Source organism: Schistocerca piceifrons, chromosome 5 (genome assembly GCF_021461385.2).
Source record: "Schistocerca piceifrons isolate TAMUIC-IGC-003096 chromosome 5, iqSchPice1.1, whole genome shotgun sequence".
Taxonomy (NCBI): Eukaryota; Metazoa; Arthropoda; class Insecta; order Orthoptera; family Acrididae; genus Schistocerca; species Schistocerca piceifrons.
Window position 1 is genome coordinate 154,316,068 of NC_060142.1, and position 27,092 is coordinate 154,343,159.

The window sequence follows — 27,092 nt, forward strand, 5'->3', positions numbered from 1 at the left end:
TCCACCTCTAGTCATTATTCAAGCAGGGGTATCTTTCTGAATTCTTTCCAGTTGGTGCATTAGATTGTCAAAATCCCGAACTGGCTGAGGGATTCTGCCCATAATGCTCCAAAAGTTCTTATTTTCGGGAGAGATCCAGTGACCTTACTGGCCAAGGTAGAGTTTGGCAAGCACGAGGACGAGCAGTAGAAACTCTCACCGTCTGCTGGCGGGCATTATCTTGCTGAAATGTTACCCCAGGTTGCCTCGCCATAAAGGGCAACAAAACGGGGTAAAGAGTATCGTCAACATACCGCTGTGCTGTAATGGTGCCGCAGCTGACAACCAAAGTAGTCCTGTTACGAAAAGAAGTGCACACCAGATCATCACGCATGGTTGTTGGGTCGTATGGCGGGTGACAGTCAGGTCGGTATCCTACCGCTATGAGAGGCATCGCAGACACCTCTTCGCCGGTCATTGCGCCTCAGTTCAAAGCGGGACTCTTCACTGAAGACGAATCTACTCCAGTCAGTGAGATTCAACGCCGAATTGCAATTGTCACCTTCGTCCTCAGTTATTTGCTGGATCTATTCCAAACTCTGTTTTCCTCTTCAGTTTTTACCTTCTGCAGCTGCCTCTAGTACCATGTAAGTTATTTCGTGATGCCTTAAGAGATGTCCTACCATCCTGTCGCTTCTTCTTGCCAGTGTTCCATAGCAATGAAGAGCCATAGAAACTGGTGCACCTGCTTAATATCGTGTAGGGCTCCAGCAGAAGTGCCGTTACACGACTTGACATGGACTCGCCTATAATGTTTGAAGTAGTGCTGTAGGGAAATCTACCACGAATCCTGCAAGGCTGTGCATAAATGTAGATCTCTTCTGAACAATGAACATAAATGCGTGCAGGTGATCAGACACGATGCTTACGTTGATGGTGTTCAGACAACAACCAGCCACAAATTTATTTTCAGTTCCTCTATTCAAAGAGTACCGTTACCGGTTTGGAATCGTTATGATTCATCTTCAGACGCTTTTCATGCTTTCATTACAACGTCTTTTTACAGATTAATTGTCCTAAAATATAATTAATACATAATTATAAGCACGCCACACGGATGGTTACGTTACAGATTTTCATTGGATGTGACTTACCTGAAATGTCGGTTTGGAGTAATTGTTTTCATTACATTCATCCAAAAGATATGAATACATTCCCACTGCATTCTTATCGTGGCAAACAAAATTTTTCTCGCTGAACACTTTAGATTTGTCACAGAAAAGATTTCTAGCGCACACCACATGTTCTGATACAATACAAAGTAATTACAAACATATGAGTGACAAAATGGTATAATATATCGTAACATCATGAAGATGTCCCATCTTTGGAAAAAGATCATACATTAACTTATGCAACTGAAACGCCTTTTACACTAGTACAGAGAGACATTGATTTTGTGAGCTTTAGAGCGAATAACGTTACATTAATTACAAAGTTGATTCAATTTTTTTTGAGCACTATATAGGTAAGGCAGTACATTATGAGAACTGTAGTAACATATAAATTTGCTGCTTGATCTACACATAGACGTAGGGATATTATTTGCTTTGGAGGGTGGAAAATAATTTTTGGAAATTTTTCAGGAAAGGGGTGTTAGCTAACTCGGTTTGTTCATTAAGGATATAGTCTGGGGTGCTGTTTTGGTGTGTGTGCATTTTCAATTTCTTCTAATATATTCATAGTGGCTCCTTTTTCTGCTAGATGTACAACTTTTAAGTTGTCCTCAGTGTTTCTCACTGAATGGTTTTCTTCAGAAATATGAGCTGCAAATTCAGATTTGTTCAAGTTACTGAAAATAAATTTGTGGCTGGTTGCTGTCTCAACAGCATCAACATTTGTCTTCAAATAACAGCCACGATATCCAACCACGTCATCATATGACAAAATTGCACGATGCTTACGCATGTGTCACCGATCACAGTCGTATCTAGAGGTATCAGGGGTTCCATATCACTCCAAATGCATACACCTCACACCATTACAGAGCCTCCGTCAGCTTGAACAGTCCCCTGCTGACATGCAGGGTCCATGGATTCATGAGGTTGTCTCCATACCCGTACACGTCCATCTGCTCGAGATAATTTGAAACGAGACTCGTCTAACCAGGCAACACGTTTCCAGTCATTAACAGTCCAATGTCGATGTTGACGCGCCCAGGCGAGGCGTAAAGCTTTGTGTCGGACAGTCATCAACGATACACGAGTATCGTATTTCGGCACCGAAAGCCCATATCGATGATGTTTCGTTGAATAGTTCGCGCGCTGACACTTGTTGATGACCTAGCATTGAAATCTGCAGCAATTTGCGAAAGGGTTGCACTTCTGTCACGTTCAACGATTCTCTTCAGATGTCGTTCTTCCCGTTCTTACAGGATCTTTTTCCGGCCACAGCGATGTCAGAGATTTCCTGTTTTACGGGATTCATATTCACTGTACATGGTCGTACGGGAAAATCCTCACTTCGTCCGTACCTCGGAGATGCTGTGTCCCATCGCTTATGCGCCAACTATAACACCACGTTCAGACTCATTTAAATCTTGGTATCTTGCCTTTGTAGCAGAAGTAATCGATCTAACAAATGCAGCAGACACTTGTCTTATATAGGCGTTGCCGACCGCAGCGCCATATTCTGCTTGTTTACGTATCTCTGTATTTGAATACGCATGCCTATACCAGTTTCTTTGTCGCTTCAGTGTGTATTCGTTTCGTCGCCGATTCTCCGGAGAACCTCCTCATTTCTTACCTCATCACTCCACCTAATTTTCAACATTCTTCTGCAGCACCACATCTCTTCTTTCCTGGTTTTTCCACAGCCCATGTTTCACTACCATACAATGCTGTACTCCAGCGTACATTCTCGGAAATTTATTCCTCCAATGAATTCCTAAGTTTGATACTAACAGACTTCTCTTGTCCAGGAGAGCCTCCTTTGCCAGTTCTGCTCTGCTTTCTGTGACCTCCTTGCTCCGTCCTTCACGAGTTATTTTGCTGCCTAGGTACCAGAATTCCTTCATTTCGTCCACTTCGTGATCTCCAATTCTGATCCTGAGTTTCTCCGTGTTCTCATTTCCTCTGCTTCTCATTTCTTTATCCTTTCATCGATTTACTCTCAATCCATATTCTGCACTGAATAGACTACTCATCCCCTTCAACATATCCGGTAATTCTTCGTCACTTTCAGTGAGGAATGAAATATCATCAGCAAATTTTGTCATTGATATCGTTTCACTTTGCATTTTAATCCCACTCTTAAACCCATCTTTTATTTCCGTCATTGCTTCTTCGATGTATTCATTGAACAGTAGGGGCGAAAGACTACATCCATGTCTTAAACCATCTAAAACCGAGCACTTCGTTCTTGGTTTTTCAGTCTTATTGTTCCCTCTTCGTTGTTATCGTTCATGTATATTACCCATCCTTCCCTGTAGTTTACCCTATTTTTCTCAGAATTTCGAACATTTTGTTCCGTTTTACACTGTCGAACGTTTTTTCCAGGCCGACAAATCCTATGGAACTGTCTCGATTTTTCTTTAGTCTTGGTCTGTAATCAGCAAGAGCATTCATATTCTCTGGTGCCTTTACCTTTCCTAAAGCATAACTGGCCGTCATCTAACAGATCCTCAATTCTCTTTTCCATTCTTCTCTATATTATTCTTCTCAGCAAATCGGATGCACGACCTGTTAAGCTCATTATGCGATTATTCTCGATGTCTTGCTATCATCGGAATTGTGTGGATGATGTTCTTCCGAGTGGTGTGTGTGTGTGTGTGGTTTGAGGTTTTCGGGCGCTAAACAGCGTGGTCATCAGCGTCCAAACGCATAGAAACAGGAACACATGCAGTGAAGGGACGAGGACGGACAGCGAACAAGGAGAACGGCTAAAACACACAGACCTGACGCAGTTACAAATCCTCACATACAGAGGCAAAACAAGAGGAGAAGAAACGCACTAAAAAGGGAAAGGAAACACAAGGATAAGAGAACAGCAATCGAAGTGAAACAAGTAAGTAATCGTGACTGGCGGACCTCTTACCTAAAGCCTGGGTGAGCCAGTCACCCAGCAGCATATTAAAATCCTCTCCCTAAAATCCGAGGCAACAAATTGGGCAGGACACAAAACCGTAAGACCTTAACCACAGTCGTTGCGTCGTCTTGCAAAATAGAGGGCAAATCCGGTGGCAAGGAAACCACCGCCCTCTGGTCAGAGAATAAAGGACAGTCTAGTAAAATGTGGCGGACAGTTATCTGGACGCCACAAGCACTGCAGATTGGGGGGTCCTACCGCCGGAGTAAAAAACCGTGCGTTAAGGGACTGTGCCCGATGCGGAGGCGGGTGAGGAGAACCTCATCTCGCCTGCATGACTGGTAGGACGTACGCCATGGCCGCGTGGTGGCCTTGACCAAACGCAGCTTATTTTCACCGACTGCCAGCCACTCCTCTTCCCATTGACGAATAACACGAAAATGCAAAAGGGAGGTAACAGCATGGAGGGGGACGGCACATTCAACAACGTGAGGGAGGGAACATGCATCTTTGGCAGCCACATCCGCCAGTTCGTTTCACCTAATACCCACGTGCCCCGGCACCCAGCAGAAAGAAGCCTCCTTCCCCTGCCGTTGCAGGTGGAGTAGGGTATCATGGATGTTCTGGACGACCGTATCCGCTGGGTACAAGTGTTGCATGGTCTGAAGGGCACTCAGGGAGTCAGAACAGATGAGAAACTTAAGACTGGGAACACATCTCATCTGCTCCAATGCACGCAAGATCGCAAACAATTCGGCATCAAAGATGGTAAACGCTGCAGGAAGCCGTAACTTGACGACTCGATCAGGGAAAACAACAGCACAACCAACAGAGTCCCCCTGTTTAGAGCCATACTGGTACATGGTCGGCATGCTGGTTTAAAATATCCTAAAATAAGGAGGTAAAAACAAACGCAGGAGTGCAGCTCCTCCGGTACTCTGACAAGTCTAAAAGGACGCTGGGCCTCTGGAGCAACCAGGGAGGCAGGCGGGTAAAACCCTGGAGTTGGGGTGCCATACGCTCCACACCAAGGGACTCAAGCAAATGCTTGGCACGAATCCCAAATGGTCTCGTTGCCCTTGGACGACTGGAAAAGAGACGTTCCATAGGCGGTCGGGCAACAGTAGGGTATGCAGGGGAGGTAGGACAGGCAAGGAATTGATACACCCATCGCACCATGAGGAGTTTCCGCCGGATGGCGAGCGGCGGTTCCCCTGCCTCAGCACACAGGCTGGGGATGGGACTGGTACGGAAGGCACCAGTAGCCAGCATGATACCCTCATGGTGTACTGCGTCAAGAATCTTCAGATACGAAGGCCTCGCTGACCCATACACAGTGCATCCATAGTCAAGACGCGACCAGACGAAAGCCCTATAAAACAGCAGCAGACGCGCCCGATCTGCTCCCCAGGACCGATGGCTCAGACACTTCAAAATATTCAGTGCCTTCAGGGCCCGCACCTTGAGGTCTTTAAGGTGCGGCAACCACGACAACTTGGAATCAAAAGTGAGGCCCAGGAACCTCACAGTGTCTCTAGAAGGAAGAATGGTGTCCCTCAGACGCAATTCAGGGGAGGTAAAAGCACGTCGAGAACGATTAAAATCAACACACACACATTTGTCTGCAGAAAAGGTAAAACCCGTCTTCGCAATCCATGCCTCTAATCGCTTTATCGTAAGCTGCAGCTGCCGACTAGCAGTGACAAGACTGGAGGAAGAACAGAAGACAGCAAAATCGTCCACAACAAGGAGCACTGGGCAGGACTCCGGATAGTGAACGTGATACTGTTAATGGCGATGGCAAAGAGGGTGACACTTAAGACGCTTCCCTGAGGAACACCATTCTCCTGCACGTACAAATCAGATAGCACATTACCAACCCGATATCGAAAGAGGCGGCGGGAAGGAAAGGACCGAATGAAGATGGGGAGATGGCCACGAAAGCCCCACTGATGGAGATGATTGAGGATAAGGCGGCGCCAAGTAGTGTCATACGCCTTATTAATGTCAAAGAATACACCTAGACAATGCTGGTTACGTAGGAAGGCCTGCTGGATGGCCGCCTCAAGCAGGGTCAAGTTGTCTATAGTTGAACGACATCTCCGAAAGCCACACTGAGAGTGGCTAAGGAGCTGCCTGGTCTCGAGCAGCCAAACCAGGCGACGGTTGACCATGCGTTCCAACGTCTTCCCGACACAGCTCGTCAAAGCAATACTCCGATAACTACTGGGATGCATTCGGTCCTTTCCCGGTTTGAGGAGGGGAACCAAAATCGCCTCCCTCCACGAGTCAGGGAACGTGCCGGATGACCATATCATATTAAAACAATTCAGGAGTACTTCTTTGGATGGCAGCAACAAGTGCTGCAGCATGCTGTACAGGATTTGATCATCACCTGGCGCAGTATCATGAGCCACAGACAGCGCCGAATCCAGTTCCCACATTGTGAAGGGGCAGTGCGGTAGCGGCAGAAATCTGGATCACAGTTAATAGTCGCAGTAGATTCGGCAGAATACATGGTCAGTGTCTGGGCAATGTCTCTCGGCGCCGTGAGTAGACAACCCTGATGCAGCAATGCCGTGACAGGTAGTTGGCTGCGTTTCCCGGAAATCCTCCTCATGGCTTCCCATACTTTTGTAGAACTAGTGGAGCGGGAGATGGAGTTCAGGAACGATTGCCATGACCGTCGTTTGCTGTCTTTAATCACTCGCCGCGCCTTGGCCCTTGCCACCCGAAAGGCCGCAAGATTGTCAGCTGAGGGACGGCACTTGAAGCGGCGCAGAGCTGCACGGCGGGCTCGGATGGCTGAGCGGCACTCAGTGGTCCACCAAGGGACAGGGCGCCTCTTGGGATGACTTGAGGACCGTGGGATCGACAATTCAGCAGCATGGGAGATCACGGCTGTAACATGGTCGACCCATTCGTGGACGCTGGCACGGTGTTCCAAAACAGCTAAATCGCTGAAAAGTGTCCAGTCAGCTCTGCAGAGGTGCCACCTGGGCGGCACTGGTAATGCCACAGTCTCATCCAGGAGGCGAATCCAAAGGGGAAAGTGGTCACTAGAATGGAGGTCAGCGGCAACCTCCCACAGAGCAGAATCCGCGAGTGCTGGAGAGCAAAAGGAAAGGTCAATAGCTGACGACGACCCAGAAGCAGTACAGAAATGAGTGGGAGCACCAGAGTTGAGGATGCACAGTTCTTCAGATGCCATGAGGCTTTCCAGAGTGCGACCCCTGGGGCAAGTAGTCGTAGAGCCCCATAAGACATTATGAGCATTGAAGTCCCCCAGAAGGAGAAATGGGCGGGGGAGTTGGGTAATAAGGTCTGTGAGAGCCTCAGAGTCTATTGCATCCTGAGGCGGTAAGTAAACGGAACAAATTGTGAGCCTCCGCCCCACAAGAAGGTCAACTGCAACTGCTTGCAAGTCCGTAACGAGAGGGAGCTCAGATGAGTGGTGCATGTCATGGACAAAAACCGCAACACCACCCTTTGCCCTTTCCCCCATCAGATCATCTTTTCGATACACGGTATAGCCCCGTAATGAAGGAGCATCAGTGGCCCGGAAATGTGTACCTTGGAGACATAAGCACAAGGGGCGTTCTCGTACAAGGAGTTGTAATTCGGCCACATGCTTCCTGAACCCATTCAGGTTCCACTGTAATATGGGAGCCAGTGATCAGGGTGGCTGAATTTTCATCCTGCCCCTGTGCTTTGGAGGAGAGCCCATACTGGCCGGAGATTTATTCCTGGGGCGAGAAGATCGCCCCCGGTCGACATCAATGTCCATCAGCTCCGATGGCGACCCAAGGGAGATGTCAGATAGTACGATGGCATCGTCATCGGACTGACCCTGACTAGTCTCCTCAGGTGGCAAAACCTTCACCTTCGGCGTCTTCGTCTTGGGGGGCTTAGAATGCAGAACCTTGTCAACAGTTGGTCGGAGGTGCAGGAAGTACCCCAATGTCAGCAACCACGGCCTTGTCCGACGTTGTGGGGAGAGCTGCATGTTGCAAAACAACCGCAGCAGCACAAGTGCACTGGCAAACGCAGGTATTAGTGCTGACACTAGCAACCTCCGTTTGTGTAGCAACAGTGGCCAACTGTACCGGTTTCTGCAGAGTGAAAGCGAAAGATGTTGTAAACACAGGAGGCTGCATGGCCTTAAAGAGCTTCTTGCCCTCACCATAGGGGATGCGCTTAGATGTTTTGATCTCCTGTATCTTCCGTTCCTCGAGATAGATGGGGCAGACCCGGATCCAGACAGGGTGACTCCCAGAGCAATTCACGCACTTCACAGGCGATGAACAATTGGCTCCTTCATGGGCAGGCTGACCACATTTACCACAAGTGGCTATCCAATTGCACCCCAACGTAGTATGCCCAAAGCGCTGACATTTAAAACAGCGCATTGGGTTGGGGAAATATGGCCGTACTGGCAAACGTAAGAAACCCGCTTTAACATGCTCTGGGAGTCTCGGGCAATTGAACGTGAGAATAAACGAGTCGGATTTGACTAGGTCCCCATCGACTCGTTTCATAATATGCTGCACGTCGACAATACCTTCGTCAGCCCACTGAGATTTCAACTCGTCCTTGGGGATATCCACCAAGTCCCTACATGTCACAACACCCTTACTATAGTTCAAAGTGGAGTGGAGCTCGGTCTCGATAGCGTACTCTCCGAGACAGGTTGCTTTCCTAAGAGAAGTGACTTGACGGGAACTAGAAGTTTCAACTAACAGAGTCCCATTGCGCAGACGCTTCACAGATTTCAGTGTTCCTGCAATTCCCTCAAGACCCTTGTGGATGTAAAAGGGAGAAACTCTCTCAAAGCTACCTTCCTTCCGTTTGACAATCAAAAACACATTCTGGATATCACCATGTGCTCTGTTACGACAGTCTGATAAATCTCTAGTAACACCAGGCGCTGGAGGACTCCCAGCACAAAGTCGCTTTTTCGATTGGGTGTGTTTTCCTACCAGTGGCCCACCCAATCCACTGGTAGGGGGAAACGTAGAGGTCGAAGGGTCCATTGTGGACCCACGAGCAACTAGGGAACTAAAGGTCCGCTCAGACAGAGCCCCGCGTGCCTGAGTAAGCCTTATACAACTGGGGTGCGGCAGGTGCCCAGAGGTTGCCCGCTTGCGACTGTTCCACCCCAACAGCCATGCATCTTATAGGCGCGCAGCACACCGTAAGATTGAGGGTTTTTTTATAGAGATTTACCTTCCTCGCAATCCAGGCGGTCGAGCCAAGATTACCATTCCCCGCAGCACACAACATTCCACCGCCGCGCCATGCGGTGGTCGCTGAAGCATGTCCGGGGTTTACGGTGACAGGAGACTGACGGCGCTGACCAGTCCCCAGCTCAGGACCCCGGGGTCGCCAAGCCCGTACTCAGCAAATGAAAGCTGAGCCCCTGGGGGGTTCTTCCGAGAGTCTGATGGCATATCGCTAACGGGAATGGTCGTTTCGTCGCCACTTTCAGCAATGATTTTAGAAATTCCTATGGAATTTTACTATCCCTTCTGCCTTATTTGGTCTTGAGTCGTTCGAAGCTCTCCTAAATTCTGATTCTTATAGTGGATTCGCTATTTCTTCCCTGTTGATCCCTGTGTCTTGTTCTATCACGACATCAAACAAGTTCTCCCCCTCATAGAGGCCTTCATCGTACTCTTTGCACTTATTGGCTCTCTTCTCTGCATTTAACAGCGGAATTCCCATTGCACTCTTAGTGTTACTGCCCTTACCTTTAATTTCACCGAAGGTTGTTTTAACTTTTCTGTATGCTGAGTCATTCCTTCAGCCAATCATTCCTTTTTTCGATTTCCTCACACTTTTCACGCGGTTATTTCGTGTTAGCTTCCCTGCACTTTCTATTTATTTCATTCCTAACTAACTTATAGTTCTGTATTCCTGAATTTCCCTGATCATTTTTGTTCTTCCTTCTTTCGTCGATCATGTGAAGCAATTCTTTGGGTTTTTCACAGTTATCTTCTTCGAAACTACGTTTTTTTCTTCCAGCTTCTGTGGTTGTCCTTTTTAGAGATGTCAATTCCTCTTCAACTGAACTTCCCACTGAGATACTCTTTATCGCAGTATCTATAACCTCAGAGTACTTCCAGCTTGTCTCTTCACTCCTTATTGGTCTGATATCCCACTCCTACTGTACCATATTCTTAATCATTACTAAATTGAGGTCTGACACCTATATTGGCTTCTGGGTACTCCTTACAATTCAATATCTGATTTCATAGTCTCTGCCTGACCATAAAGTAATGTAATTGAAATCTTCCCGTTTCTCCCTGCTTTTTCCAAGAATATCCCCTCCTCTTACGATTCTTGAACAGAGTATTCGCACATAATAGCTGAAATTTATTGCAGAACTCAATTAGTCTTTCTCCTGTCTAATTCCTACCACAAAGTCCATATTCGCCCGCAACAATTTCTTCTACTCTTTCCTCCAATCACCTTCTAATCCCCCATGACTATAAGATTTTAATCTCCCTTCACGTGTTGAATTAGGCGTTCAATATCGTCATATACTTATTCTCTCTCTTCATCAGTTGCTTGGGACGTCGGCAGGTTTACCTGAAGTATTGCTATCGATTTTGATGAGAACAACCCTATCATCGAACTGTTCACAGTAACTCAAGTCAGTGTCCTACCGTCCTAAGAGGGTCACTCCAAAAGAAATGCACACTATTTTTTTTTTAAATCCGTCTGTTATTCTACATGTTTGAAAGTTTTTCAGTGTGTAGATACATCCTTTAGGAACAATATTTTCATTTCTCCATATAATTTCCATCCCTCTCAGCTACCTTGCGCCATTTTGGAATCAGCGCCTGTGTACCCGCACGGTAAAATTCTGGTCCAACCTGTTGGAGCCACTTTATGGCAGCGTGCACAAGGGAGTCATCATCTTCAAACCTTGTTCCACGAAGAGAGTCTTTCAGTTTCCCAAAGAGATGATAGTCACATGGAGCCAGGTCAGCACTGTAAGGCGGGTGTTTCAGTGTTGTCCATTCGAGTTTTTGTGATCGCTTCCATGGGTTTTTGACTGAAATGTGGCCGCGCATTGTCATGCGACAGCAAAACATCCTGCTTTTGCCGATGTGGTCCAACACGACTCAGTCGAGCTTGAAGTTTCATCAGTGTCATCAGAATTTATTGTAGTTCCACTTGCCATGATGTCCACAAGCAAGAGTCCTTCGACTCGAAAAACACCGTAGCCATAACTTTTCCAGCAGAACGTGTGGTTTTGATTTTTTTTGTTGGGCGAATTTGTGTGATGCCACTCCATTGATTGCCTCTTCGTCTCTGTAGAAAAATGATGGAGCCATGTTTCATCACCTGTCACAATTCTTCCAACAAATTCATCTTCACCATTCTCATACCGTTCCAGGAGTTCGCTGCATACCGTTTTTCTTGTTTCTTTGTGAGCCACTGTCAACATCCTGGGAACCCACCTGACACAAACCTTTTTTAAAGCCAACAATTTCAGTATTCTGCAAACACTTCCTTCCCCTATCGCAACGTAGTGTGACAATTCGTTCACTGTGATGCGTCTGTCAGAAGTCACCAATTCGTTAACTGTCTGCACATTGTCTGGAGTGTGTGCAGTACGAGGCCTGCCGCTGCGAGGACAGTCCTCAATACTGCCGTGCCCGCTTTCATCACGTGACCTGCTTGCCCACCGACTAACTGTACTGCGATCGACAGCAGCATCTCCATACACCTTTTTCTACTTCTTGTGGATGTTTCCCACTGTCTCGTTTTCACAGCACAGGAATTCTATGACAGCACGTTGCTTCTGACGAACGTCAAGTGTAGCAGCCATCTTGAAGACATGCTGTGACGGCGCCACTCACGGGAACAGGTTGAACTAAGTTAGAAAACAAGAGGGAAGGATGTATCTACACACTGTAAAACTGTCACACATGCAGAATGAAAACCGTATTTTCACAAAAATAGTGTGCATTTCTTTTGGAGTGACCCTCGTATTCGTAACGAAACCTACTCCCGTTATACCATTTTCGCTGCTGTTGACATTCCCATGTACTCATCAGACCAAAAATCCTTGTCGTCTTTTCATTTTACTACACTGACCCCATTATATCTAGACTGAACCTTAGCATTTCCCTGCCATGGTTATCTTTAGGGAAGAAAAAAGCAAGATAAGAATCGAGGATGGACTCGTATGGTGAGAAAGTGTAGGCAGGAAACGCTTAGATCTGTTAGGAAGCACACTGAAGAAAGATCGTAGGTCTATTAGCGAAACAAGGATATCAGACATTTTGACAGGAAGAGACAATTATTAGAATGAAATTTTCACTCTACAGCGGAGTGTGCGCCGATATGAAACTTCCTGGCTGATTAAAACTGCGTGACGGACCGAGACTCGAACTCGGGACCTTTGCTTTTCGCGGGTTAGTGCTCTACCAACTGAGCTACCCAAGCACAACTCAGACTCCGGACTTCCGCCAGTACCTCGTCTCCTACCTTCTAAACACAGAAGCTCTCCTGCTGACCTTGCAGAACTAGCACTCCTGGAAGGTTCTGGCGGAATTAAACCTGTGAGGACGGCACGTGAGTTGTGCTTGGGTAGCTCAGTTGGTAGAGCACTTGCCCCCGAAAGGCATCTACATCTACATTTATACTCCGCAAGCCACCCAACGGTGTGTGGCGGAGGGCACTTTACGTGCCACTGTCATAACCTCCCTTTCCTGTTCCAGTCACGTATGGTTCGCGGGAAGAACGACTGCCGGAAAGCCTCCGTGCGCGCTCGAATCTCTCTAATTTTACATTCGTGATCTCCTCGGGAGGTATAAGTAGGGGGAAGCAATATATTCGATACATCATCCAGAAACGCACCCTCTCGAAACCTGGACAGCAAGCTACACCGCGATGCAGAGCGCCTCTCTTGCAGAGTCTGCCACTTGAGTTTGTTAAACATCTCCGTAACGCTATCACGCTTACCAAGTAACCCTGTGATGAAACACGCCTCTCTTCTTTGGATCTTCTCTACCTCCTCTGTCAACCCGACCTGGTACGGATCCCACACTGATGAGCAATACTCAAGTATAGGTCGAACGAGTGTTTTGTAAGCCACCTCCTTTGTTGATGGACTACATTTTCTAAGGACTCTCCCAATAAATCTCAACCTGGCACCCGCCTCAACCAACAATTAATTTTATATGATCATTCAGCTTCAAATCGTTCCGCAGGTATACTCCAAGATATTTTACAGAAGTAACTGCTACCTGTGTTTGTTCCGCTATCATATACTCATACAATAAAGGATCCTTCTTTCTATGTATTCGCAGTACATTACATTTGTCTATGTTAAGGCTCAGTTTCCACTCCCTGCAAAGGTACCGAGTGTCGGTCCGGCACACAGTTTTAATCTGCCAGGAAGTTTCATATCAGTGCACACTCCGCTGTTGAGTGAAAATTTCATTCTAGAAACATACCCCAGGCTGTGGCTAAGCCATGTCTCCGCAATATCCTTTCCTCCAGGAGTGCTAATTCTGCAAGGTTCGCAGGAGAGCTTCTGTGAAGTTTGGAAGGTGGGAGACGAGGTACTGGCGGTATTAAAGCTGTGAGGACGGGGGGTGAGTCGTGCTTGGGAAGCTCAGTTGGTGGAGCACTTGCCCGCGAAAGGCAAAGGTCCCGAGTTCGAGTCTCGGTCCAGCACACAGTTTTAATCTGCCAGGAAGTTTCAGGAAGAGACAATAATCCAAGTACTTTCATTTTGCACAGGTACAGCGAGCGGGCGAAGCAGCTGTCTTCGCTGTACAGGGACCGCCCTCGGCCGCCGCTGGAGGAGGCTGTCTACTGGGTGGAGTACGTGCTACGTCACAAGGGAGCCCCGCATCTGCGCTCCGCCGCGCTCGATCTCGCCTGGTACCAGTACCTGCTCCTAGATGTCGCGGCCTTCGTCGTAGCAGCGGCATCTCTCCCACTACTGGCGCTGTACTTTATCGTCCGGAAAGTGGTCCGATCACACAAGAACGATAAGAAAGTGAAGAAGCAGTGAATGCACGCTCAGGGATCGCAGTCGTCAACATTTCTGCGTTTGTGACAGTCAAAGGATTATTGACGAGTTTGAGAATGCCAGTAAACTTTGGAAACGGGAGCATTCTTTGCGTGAAAATGTACACCCATGACATGCATACGAGTTAGTAGAGGCGTCGGCTACCGCTTCTCATTGTGTCGGAGAGAAACTACCAGCAAAGTGAACTGAAGGCCTTCCGATCCTGGGAACGCCGTCGTGTTTACTCTCTAGAAGAAGGGAGGAGGGATAGTAATAGAGCGTGCTCCAGCAATCTTACAAGTGGAGCATTGTCACACCGTTCTGTACGCCAAAAGGCCTGCATAGCACAGCAATTCAACGCAGACTGGCACTTGTATTTCAAAGTGCTCCTCGCACACTACCACTTAGCCAGTATGTTTTCACAGTCTAATATATATGAATACATGTTTCGTCTAAACACAGTGCCCGACGAGAAAAGTAACACAAAAGAGGACGAGGAAACAAAATAAAACTCGGCGGATTAAGACTGTAAGTGATGTTATTTCAGCGATTGTAAAACCGAGTCGAATTTAAAAGGAATTTAGTAGTAGCAACACACTTATCAGTTCAACGTTGCACTCCATCTGGACAGGATGTATTAACTGGTTTGGGTGGAAAGATGTCACAAAGCCATTGTATTGTCTCCAGAGGCAAGCTGGCCCAAAAATGCTGCAACTGGTCTTTGATGTCCTGACTATTGTGCTAGGATGGAGTAGTGCGAGCTGGTCCAAACCGTTTCCTATGGGGACCAACTTGGGGTTTTGCTGGTTCAAATGGTTCAAATGGCTCTAAGCACTATGGGGCTTAACAGCTGAGGTCATCAGTCCCCTAGACTTAGAACTACTTGAACCTAACTAACCTAAGGACATCACACACATCCACGCCCGAGGCAGGATTCGAACCTGCGACCATAGCAGCAGCGCGGTTCCGGACTGAAGCGCCTAGAACCACTCAGTCACAGCGGCCGGCGATTTTTCTGGTCACAAGAATACCTCAGGATTTCTTTCCTGAGTGGACGAGCAAAGTCCCGTTGATAAATGGTACCACGATACTATCACATGAGGGGTAACACATGATGAAGCAGGATGCCTGCGAGGTCCCACTGCGCCGGCGGAGATCGTTCATTTACCACCGGTGTAACGTTAAGTTCTACCCAGTGGCTCTCCACATGATGAAGCAACGAGTAATAGCCACGTGCCTCTTCTAGGCCGCTGCCTACCCGCCAACGATGGTCATCCGCGGCAATGCAGAACTGCGATTCACCGTCTAACACAGTGCGACGCCATTTAATAACAATCCATGGATCCCAGGCGTTGCGTCGCTCGAAACGGGGCCGTCTGTGTTGTGGTGTTAACGTCAGCCGGGACGGTAACTGCCTAGTGCAGCTGCTGCTAGTCTGCTACCAATGGTGCGGGAGACACAGATGTTGCAGGGTTGGGGGAGAGGGGGGGGGGGCGTTACTTGCTATGGCGGTCGCAGATGTGCGTGAAGGTGATTGTGAACTGCTTGGTGCACAATAAGGCGATGGTCCTTTGTGATGGTCAAATGTGATCGACTGGAACCTTGACGAGTATGTCTGCCCTAACGTTTCCATTAAGTCCAACATTTGAACACTGTCACATATCGAGTATCCCGAAATTCTGGATCTTGGATGACTCGACCGGCTGGTCAACTGTAGGTAAACAATAAGTAATATATAAGAAACTATCAGCCTCCACTGCGGTAATGAAACCAACCTTTACCTAGGTTTCAGCCCAAGTAATTCAGCCTCCTTCAGAAGATAAACCTGATTCTATAATATGTCTACGAGGGCATGTTTTAGTTTTATTTCTAGACCATGCCCTCGTTTTCTTATATATTACATTATCACGATTGCTGACTGGGCTCCAATGTTGAAAGTACTGAAAAGTAGACAATAGGATTCCTTTTAAACTCTCTTAGGTGCTGATAACGCTGTCTCACACGATTACGAAGCGTCTCCGTGTCCTTCGCAGTTATCACTCAGTATCTGAAGCTGTTCATCCCACTCATAGACTCTACCACGCATGGTAACAGCAGTACATACGAAAACCATTAATGTATTCTTTTGACTGTTCTACTTCTAACACAGAATTGCAACTCTATAATCATTTACATACCCATCGATGTTGTGTACATGGACGAATCTGGTGGATCATGACATATTCTTAATATCGAAGGTACTGCTGCGTAATAATAATGTTATCCATATCGGCAACTGGATATCTATTGTCTGAACTTCTGGGAAGAGAATTTTGTTGCGCTCGTCTCTGTATCGTGTCCTTCTTGCCATAAACTGTTCACCACCGACTTGCTTACTTTTAACATTTTGCCTTACATATCCATTCACCCTTCCCGCCTGCGCTGCCACTCCTTTCTCCTTCCCATCATCTATAAATTTAATGATGTTAATGGAAAGAAGCCCCCAGCTGCCGGCAAAAGCATTTTCTGCGGTCTCTTGTAGTGCAAGCTGCACTGCGAGGTAACTACTTATTACGCGTTTTTTAATAGCGCTCTAGTGAATATGACTAAAATGACGTATATGCGCACATTCAGATACTGGAATTACCAGTGGACGTGTCCCAGGGTCTCAGATACCACTATGCTTAAGACATCGTCTTTGTTAACTGCCAGTTGGCAGAAAGTATTTATCTGTGCTGGATGCCCGCTGTGTCATCACCCACGCAGTACTGCCAATGCCACCAAGATGCACTGTGAATTTAGACACGATGCAAGACCTAGATTATCCAATTTCATCTCAGTAGTTCTTACAAATACTCCGAATCTAGCTGCTCACATATTTATGATAACTACGGTATTTGTAACACAAGAACTGAGGATAATAAATATTGTTTTGCATGTTACTCATTAACATGAAGCAAGCTTAATTTCTTTCCGGGTTCTGGAAACTGTTAGTAAGTATAGTTGATTGGAAAAGGCTCTAAGGCGGAAGGATCTGTAGATTGTTCCAATGAGAAGTCGCAGTTAGCTTGACAACAAGTCAGAAAAACAGAAAAATATATATTATCAACATAAAAGAAGTAGTGACTTACTTAGGGGAAAAGTGGATTCATAAACGCTACACTGTGACTAAAAGTTTTCAGAATGGTACTGTGTGAGGAATATTGTCAAATGAACGTGCCGGTCGGTGTGTAATTGTTGCGCTATGCAGGGCATTTGTTGTATACAACTGCCCCTTCTGACAGCGCTCAATTTGTAACAGTGCTGCATCGTTATCTGTTACTGCCTTTCTAGAGCCTAAGCGCGATGTGCTTCCCATCAAGTCTCTAATTCATTTCGCCATGCAAGGCGGCTGACACACCACTCCGACCCTCTAAGCGAACCATGTCATACGACTACTTATACAAAGGGTAACATGTTTTACTAACCGTTCATCCCAACAAAGTTTAGCCACATCCCCTTAAGTTACCTTGAAATCCGCCCTAGATCTGCTCATTTTCTAGGTTTATTAGAATACTTCTCTTCCTCCTCATATCAGGTCCCTCTTCCCCCATCCAGTCCACCCTCCTCCAACTCCCTCCCAAGCTTCCTCCTTCCCTTTCCAAACGGTTGGTTCCGAGTCTTCTTCTCCAAATCTTCCAGTCCACATCGTTTCCAAAACACGCTTCTTCCAGCAGCCCTTCTCATCTACTGTTCACTTCCTGCACTCCCAGTGAAGTGAAGTGCTCCGTTTTATCCATCTTCAATCATTAATTAATATGTTTTGTAAACTATGTATTACTTACATTCTTGAATGTACAATTGCCTGTTTTAAAAATTGCCGAAACATGTAACTAAATTATACATTAAAATTTTTAGACATTATGTTTCATATTGCATTAATGCTCTCAGCTGAAGAGCAGCAGCCCGCAGCGATAACACTGAAGGTATAATAAAAAAGTAATTAACAGAGACACATGGGTCTCGCTGTTATTTTGCTGAATATTGTGCTCGAAGACCGCCTCTGTAGCTGAATGGTATTAAGCATATGGTTGTGTCAGGAGCTGTTTGGCAACATTTGTTTAGCAAGAGAGGCGGGGGTAGTTAATTTGTAGCAAGAAAAGAGCTGTTATAATTTTTTCCAGTTTCAGTTGTAGTAACGAGCAGCTTCTAACAGCGGCTCATTCAGCAACCTTTCTTTCTTTCTTTCTTTCTCTCATCTTCTTCTTATCTTTTGAGAGTCTCTTTATCTTCTCACTGTGGTTTTTCTTGCATACGTCTGTCCATATCCTTTTCGATGTAACAGTTGGTTTAGCTTTAAACTTGATGCTTGTCAATTAAAGATGCAGCTTTGTCCTGTACAATTTTGTTTGTAATGCCTATTTCCTGAAGATCTCTTTCGGTGTCACGTATCCAGTTCTTTTCAACTTTCGGTCTGAGGACAAGGTAAAGAATCTTTCAGGTAAGTTTCTTATCGTTCATTCTGAAAATGTGGCTGTAAAATTTAAATATTGTTTTCCTGAGAGTAGTTTTTTCCAGTTTGTTGTAACTCTTTAGACTTCAGTCTCATTCAGGTTCCCTCAGCACAAACTGGACCCAAAATTTTCCTTTTCATTTATCTTTCTGCTTTTTCTGTGTCTTTAGTTAATGATCTACCTCCAACAATTAAAGGCTCTGTTGCACAAACGCCTCAGGTTTGGCTAATGTGAAGTAGTGTCTTAATTTTGCGTTGCGAGATACTGATTTTTTGTTGTACTTGTTCCGCGTAATTCCTTAGCTTTTTTGCAACCACACAATTCTCTTTGTTTCCTTTACGATTTCATTCATACTGTTGAACGATTTCTCCCAGGTATTTAAATTTAGATACTTGAGATATTTTGTCAAACTCTGAATATAGATTGCCCACCTACGCTCATTTTTGTATCATTTGTCTCAACATAACAGTACAGTTATGTCAACATCCAATTAAAAGAAACCCAGATTACTGCAAATTCATTTTTGAGTGGTGGATTTTCATGTAATAAAAGAAGAAGTAAACAGTTAAGAAATTAATTAATACTCGAAGCCATAGAATTCTTTAATATTTGACTGTTATTATTTCTATGTCATATCTGATCCTGAACTACAGAAAGAAGAACGCGCCATCCTGACATCGCCTTTCACCAGCTTACAGCCACATCATTTCAGTGCCAATGGGGACCCGAAGATATTTCCCTTAAACAATGAAGAGACAAAAGCCATGAGATAGCAATATGCGCATATACAGATGGCGGTAGTATCGCGTATAACAGGTATAAAAGGGCAGGCCATTGGTGGAACTGTCATTGTGATTCATATGAAAAGGTGAACGACATGATTATGGCCGCACGACAGCAATTAACAGACTCTGAACTCGGAATGGTACATTACTGACCGTTAAAGTTGTTACACCACGAAGATGACGTGCTACGGACGCGAAATTTAACCGACAGGAAGAAGCTGCTGTGATATGCAAATGATTAGCTTTTCAGAGCATTCACACAAGGTTGGCGCCGGTGGCGACACCTACAACGTGCTGACATGAGGAAAGTTGCCAACCGGTTTCTCATACACAAACAGCAGTTGACTGGCGTTGCCTGGTGAAACGTTGTGGTGCCTCGTGTAAGGAGGAGAAATGCGTACCATCACTTTTCCGACTTTGATAAATGTCGGATTGTAGCCTATCGCGATTGCGATTTATCGCATCGCGACATTGCTGCTCGCGTTGGTCCAGATTCAATGACTGTTAGCAGAATATGGAATCGGTGAGTTCAGGAGGGTAATACGGAACGCTGTGCTGGATCCCAACGGCCTTGTATCACTAGCAGTCGAAATGACAGGCATCTTATCAGCATGGCTGTAACGGATCGTGCAGCCACGTCTCGATCCCTGAGTCAACAGATGGGGACGTTTGCAAGACAACAACCATCTCCACCAACAGTTCGACGACGTTTGCTGCAGCATGGACTACCAGCTCGGAGACCACGGCTGCGGTTACCCTTGACGCTGCATCACAGACGGGAGCGCCTGTGATGGTGTACTCAACGACGAACCTGGGTGCACCAATGGCAAAACGTCATTTTTTCGGATGAGTCCAGGTTCTGTTTACAGCATCGTGATGGTCGCATCCGTGTTTGGCGACATCGTGGTAAATGCACATTGGAAGCGTGTATTCGTCATCGCCATACTGACGTATCACCGGGCGTGATGGTATGGGGTGCCATTGGTTACACGTCTCGGTCACCTCTTGTTCGCATTGACGCCACTTTGAACATTGGACGTTACATTTCAGATGTGTTATGACCCGTGGCTCTACCCTTCATTCGATCCCTGCTGAACCCTACAATTCAGCAGGATAATGCACGACCGCATGTTGCAGGTCCTGTACGGGACTTTCTGGATACAGAAAATGTTCGACTGCTGCCCTGGCCAGAAGATTCTCCAGATACCTCACCAACTGAAGACGTCTGGTCAATGGTGGCTGAGCAACTGGCTCGTCACAATACGCCAGTCACTACTCTTGATGAACTGTGGTATCGTGTTTAAGCTGCATGGGCAGCTGTACCTGTACACGCCATCCAAGCTCTGTTTGACTCAATGCCCAGGCGTATCAAGGCCGTTATTACGGCCAGAGGTGGTTGTTCTAGATACTGATTTCTCAGGATCTATGCACCGAAATTTCGTGAAAATGTAATCACATGTCAGTTCTAGTATAATATATTTGTCCAATCTGCATTTCTTCTTGATGTAGCAATTTTAATGGCCAGTCGTGTTGTTGGAGCTAGACGCATGGGACATTCCATTTCATTAATCGTTGGGGAACTCAACATTACGAGAACCGCTGTCTCAAGAGTGTGCTGAGGATACCAAGTTTCAGGCATTACCCCTCACCTCGGCCGACCGGCTTCACTTAACGACAGAGAACAGCGGCGTCAGAGCTACCACACAAGCAACACTGCGAGAAATAACCGCAGAAATCAATGTGGGACGCACGGCGAACGTGTCTGTTAGGACACTGTGACGAAATGTGGCATTAATGGGCAGTGGCAGCAGATGACAGACGCGAGTGCCATTGATAACAGCACGATACTGACTTCAGCGCCTCCCTTGAGATCGTGACCATATCGAATGGACTCGAGACAACTGGAAAACCGTGGTCTGGTCTGATGAGTCACTATTTCAGTTAGTAAGAGGTGATGGTAGGTTCGAGTGTAGCACAGATCCCACGAATCCAAGGACCCAAGTTGGCAACAAGGCATTGTGCGAACTGGTGTTGGCCCCATAATGGTGTGGGCTGTATTTACATGAAGTGGACTAGGTCCTCTGGTCCAACTGAACCAATCTTTGACTGGAAATGTTTATGTTCGGATACTTGAGACCATTTACAGTCGTTCACGGACTTCATGTTTCCAAACAACGATGTAATTGGTATGGACTATGCGCCATGTCAGCGTGCTACCTTTGCGATTGGTTTGAAGAACATTCTGGATGATTCGAGAGAATGATTTGATCACCCAGATCGCCCGACGTGAATCCCATCGAACATTTATGGGACATAATATAGAGGTCAGTCCGTGCAAAAAATACTGCACTGGCAACACTTTCGCAGTTATGAACAGCTGTAGAGACAACAGCATGACTCAGTATTTCTGCAGGGGATTTCAAAAAACTTCTTGAGTCCATGCCACGAAGAGCTGCTGGACTACGCCCGGAATAAAGGAGGTCCGACAGGGAGGTATCCCATGACTTTTGTTACCTCACTGTAAATATCACGGGGTAAAACATATCCGAACTACAAGCCGAAGATAAATATGCAAACTTTTATAGCAACCACGTATTACCAGAGGTGCAAGCACATACTGTATCGGAAGTTGATAAAGAGGTTGAACGCTATTTAGGAATAGCTTTGACGTATTGTTTGTTGAAATTTATTAAAGAAAACGAACGAGATCTAATGTCAACACAACCAGAAAGCACTGTAACTGGCATTTCGTCTGCTGTAGAGAACATTTCTCTGATTCACAAGCTAGTAATCAAGAAAGCAGTAAAACAGGACCCGCTTAGCAAAGCTCAGTAACGGAACCAGTGGGACACAGTTGATGCAAAAGGCGATCGTCTTCGCGGATGAGACTGGGAAATAGTTTTGAAACGGCTTGAGAATACTGCTCCCTCAACAGGCTGATTGAAGCAAAATAATAGTACTTCCAGTCATATCCTACAGTGGGACTGCTGGTGGCAAACGGGATAGGCAATATTATATTCCAAAATATGAGACGTGTCCAAACGGAAAGGGTACGAAACGTCGTAATAACCAAACCGGATCAAATTTGAATATGCTGATTTGGGGTAACGTAGCGACAAATGCATGCAGTGGAATCGTGCCTCGTCACTTTCCAGTAAAAGATTCAACGCCATACTCTCATCAGGCAAGGTGATGCTTATTGTCTTTTTCGATGGCCAAGGTCCGATTCTTCGAACACGGAGCTGCTCACGGAAGAAGTGATTCTGCTCCACGATAACGCGCGTCCACATGTCTCCAAGGTAACACAAAGTGTAATGGCCAAGTTCAAGTGACAGCAGTTTGAGCCTGGATATGTCGTGTGACTAGAGCCTCCCGTCGGGTAGACCGTTCGCCGGGTGCAAGTCTTTCGATTTGACGCCACTTCGACGACTTGCGCGTCGATGGGGAAGTCCGGACATGTCGTCCTGCGACTTCCAAAGGCTCTTCAGCTTGGAGGACGAACTGAAGGACACAGTGGAGGACTGGCTCCTTTCACAGCCAAAGGAATTCTGAGAACTCGGCTCGTGAAATAATGGGATTGTGCTGAGACCTCTGGTGATTAATTTTGAATAAAGCTTCCAGTTATACCTACGCATTATTTCGTGCATTTTCTTTTGAATATCCCTTATACTTGTTCAATAAAAAGATTAACACTAAAAATTAAGTTGGTGTCGCTGCCTTCGGTGCGGAAGGACTCGGGTTCAATTCCCAGTACCTTCTCAAATTTTTGTCTGAGTCAGGAAGGACTAAACCGGAGTCCACTATGGCTCTTGAAGTCAAATGAGGACGTGCTTGAGTGAAGAAGCAGCGGTATTGCCAGGATTTATATACTGGCAATAGCGAGTGGAGGGATTGGCAACATGCTAGCTCCCTGTCACATGTCAGAGATGGCTCCTCGTACTGCCTTTTAGGCAGTGGCCCCTGCGTAGTGTTTACTTTTATTGTACTGCATCAAGTGTTGAAGGCACTAGATATACCATGGAAACGTTCCTTCTACGTTACTGAAGGAATGTTTAGAGTACAGTGTGGCGAAGGGAACATCAAGTGCGGGCTGTACGGTGATGGAGAAGAAAATTAGTCCTGTCTTATTGAAAGCAACCATGCTTTTAACGATTAAGAGAAATAATAGAAGCACTACATTTATGTCATCAGTTGAAGATTTGAATGACGACCGTTCTGAAATGGTGGCTATATCACTGGGCTGTGATATATTAACATGGAATCACTGCCGGACCTGATGTTCCCTCTACCACCTCTAAGCACAAACTATCAGACCATACAGTGACTCACGATGTAATTTTAATCCTTTCTTATAGGCTACTGCCCTTCTGTGCAACCTTCGGGATGGACACACCTCATATGAACTGAATATCAACATGACGATTTTCTGTCGTCTTCGACAATTTATGAGTGACCTTGAAACTTCTTTATTTAAATGTGTGTCACTGTACTTAAATTGCAGAATGACTGAGAAGATGAAACTTCTACTTTATTTGATTCTAAAACAGCTGAGTAAAACTGAGCGTACTGGGCCTACTTTCTCTTTACTTTTTCTTATCATGTCAACACTGAACCACAATATTCTAGCGCAACGCAATCTGATTGCTCAAAAAAATTATAACCTGACTTCAAATAATTAATTCAAAAGAATGGCCCTGAATAAAAAGAAATCTTAACAATAACCTATACATTTCATTAAGCACTTACCTCACAAAAATCTTCATTACGCGAACTACTGCAATACAGCGAGCGTCAATACTGCCAGCTAAATAAAAGATTCTAACTACTAAAGCCAGTAACTACTAATAGTCATGTGGTTAGCAAAGGAAAGTTTTTGTTGCAAACCAAATAATGTATTCTTTACCTTAATAATGTGGCAGTCAGTTCAAACACGAATATAAATCGTCATTGTCATCCAGTACAAAGACATATAGTCATGAATAATTTTCAGTCTCCAAGTCAGATACTTCCAGATCGTTAGTCTGCGCTAGCACTTCAGACCTCTACCCTCCATCAATGCAAACTTCTCACATCTAACATCCATCACTGCTGGCTGTTCACCTCCAACTGCCCAGCAGTACTTCCATCTCTGCTGGAGACTATCTTCCAACTGCCCAACACTACTGGCGATTAACTTCCAACAACGAGTCTGACCAGCCACAGAGTCTCTTACAAAGAAAGCGCGGTCAGAGATCAAATACAACGCGTTGCACAGTGCTGCCAACACAGAAGCAGCCCTCACCCCTCACATGATTGTACGCTTGTCCCTAAACATGGCAGTTCTACATAATCTGAATGCATAAGAAGCTTTCAGTGCACTCCATTTTATGTCTAGTCCCATAAACGTTCTAAGTGGCCCGCTGTTTTCATTGTCTATTCTTTTCTTCACTAAACTGCTAGTCATACTCAAAATCACGTAGATTAGAAATCATAGCAGCAGATCAATGCAGAAGTAACGTTTTCGGAGCAATGATCGTCACATCTTAGTGTCACGTGGCTTCCGTTCACATTTTTTGATGAAATATTATTTCTTGCACATCCATTAATTTTCACAAACAGCATGTCGAACTTCACTAACACTTGGAATAATCAAATCGCAACTCTATAATGCACCAACCTCTAGTTACCACAAAACTTGCCTTTTCCTTCAGGACCAAAAATTTTTCAGCTGATGGACTCCGTTCCAGTTACGGTACTGAATTAGATTCGACATTGTCACATCTGCATTGTCAAAGCAAGACTTATTGACGACAGAAATGTGGGTCGTGCGTAGACTGCTGGCACTCTGTTTCCACTAAACGTTAGTCGTGAATGTTGTACAAAGACTCTCCGCCCTTGTAACAGGAACTTTCTTCTGCCTCCCTAACTCTTCCTCACAGTTGATCGTAGTTGATGGAACTGACTCGTTACAAAGTAAAACTTGCTACATTCATACACTACTCCAGTTTACCTTGATATCCGAACACAGTGCTTTGGCCAAAAATCTGAAAGGCGACAACTGCCTACATGGAAGAAGCCGAGTCCATATCTAATTAACGAGATGAGAAATAGAAGATTATTACTAGTTTTACTACTGACGTTTTAATGAAAGTTAATATTAATTAATATTCCACCGACAACCCACAACAGCGACAAAGTCAATCAAAATATTTCATATAAGAAAAAGATTTCCGGTGAACAAATATTGCTATCGTCAGAATCTCGTTTCCATGAACCAAGTCAGGAAGCTCCCCCCATCATTGATGTGCCTTCTTTTTTCCTAAGAACCGACCCGTAGGCCCTGTCAAAAGGAATGCTGAAAAACGTTGCGACTAATATTTCATCACATAGCTCATGTCACCGATCATGCTCAGAGTTATCAATTTACCAAACACTTAACAACCACTTAGGACAATAGGCCGCTTGTCAGTGTGACCGCCATTTCCTTGCAACATTGGCTGCTAGAATAGACGGTTAATCACAGCTATTGTGACTGTTCACTCGATATCAGCTTCAGGAGCCAGTTCAAAGGTAGCAGTTTAGCTATATGTCGAATTCTAATGCGTATTTCGTGGAAGTAGCTAATTGGATTTAAAATAAAGTGACAGGAGTCCCACCATTCCCATGTACATCTAATTGATTATTAGTGATAGCAAGATACCCCATAGAAGTGATTCGCAGAGTGTGTCGCTTCTGAAGTAAGTAGTTCCAGTAACGAAAAAGATTCGAATTTAATCAAAGTTGTCTCGCATATTCCTCTGCTCCTATCATCAACGTTAGTTCTAAAAGCAAAACGATAGTGTGTAAGTATCTAGCTGATTATCTCACATCGGGCCTGACCTGAATTCTTTGGAATAATGAGGAACGACTACAACCTGTTGTTTGTTTGGAGATTTTAGCCAACGATAGCATGAAACTAAAGAGAAATGCAGACTGTGTGCGTATAACCCACAGAATTTTTAAGTATCATGAGCGACAGCTAAAATCAAATGTCGGGTTCCTCAGAAAACTGGTATCAGGTCATAAGAAAGCCCTAAGAGCTGCCGGCCGCTGTGGCCGAGCGGTTCTAGGCCCTTCAGTCCGGAACCGCACTACTGCTACAGTCGCAGGTTCGAATCCTGCCTTGGGTGTGGATGTGTGTGATGTCCTTACGTTAGTTTGGTTTAAGTAGACCTAAGTCTAGGGGACTGATGACCTCAGATGATAAGTCCCATAGTGCTTAGAGCCATTTGAACCATTTTGAACCCTAAGAGCATCCGTAGAGGTATCTTGCTTAATCTATTAAACCCAAACGATCATACGTTATTGGTGAGAAATTACTTCTTCCCGTCGAAATGTGCGAAATCATGCATAGAGAAAGTTTTGCTTAGAGTTTTAAGTCGACACTACTCTCAAATGATACCATGGCTCTTGCTATTGATGCATAGCCACTGACATGAAAAATCAATTGATACCATGTCTTCAGTATAGCCCAAAATTCGCCTTGCAACTTGATGACACTACTAATATCAGAAATCCTTCCCAGATTCTTTTCTTTTGCACGCTACTGTTACGAAAATGCACAAAGACTTCCTATTTTGCAGAGCTTTGGAAAGGAGAACACCAGCAGAAGATGTTTTGTTGCTTGTGAATTTCTATGTTGTTGACAACAACCTGTCATGGAAAAATTGTGTTAGTATATGTACCGATAGGGTAGCGCCATTTTCTGGAAATAAA

General features: G+C 45.4%; 1 protein-coding gene across 1 annotated transcript in view; it reads left to right on the top strand.

The window, feature by feature from the left end:
- LOC124798819 (UDP-glucosyltransferase 2-like) overlaps positions 1 to 14,104 on the top strand; it is a 115,415-nt gene extending 101,311 nt beyond the window's left edge. The window contains exon 8 of the mRNA XM_047262349.1: positions 13,828 to 14,104. Within this exon, the coding sequence (XP_047118305.1) occupies positions 13,828 to 14,104 (277 nt within the window). The remainder of the gene's footprint in view (positions 1 to 13,827) is intronic.
- The last annotated feature ends 12,988 nt before the right edge of the window (positions 14,105 to 27,092 follow it).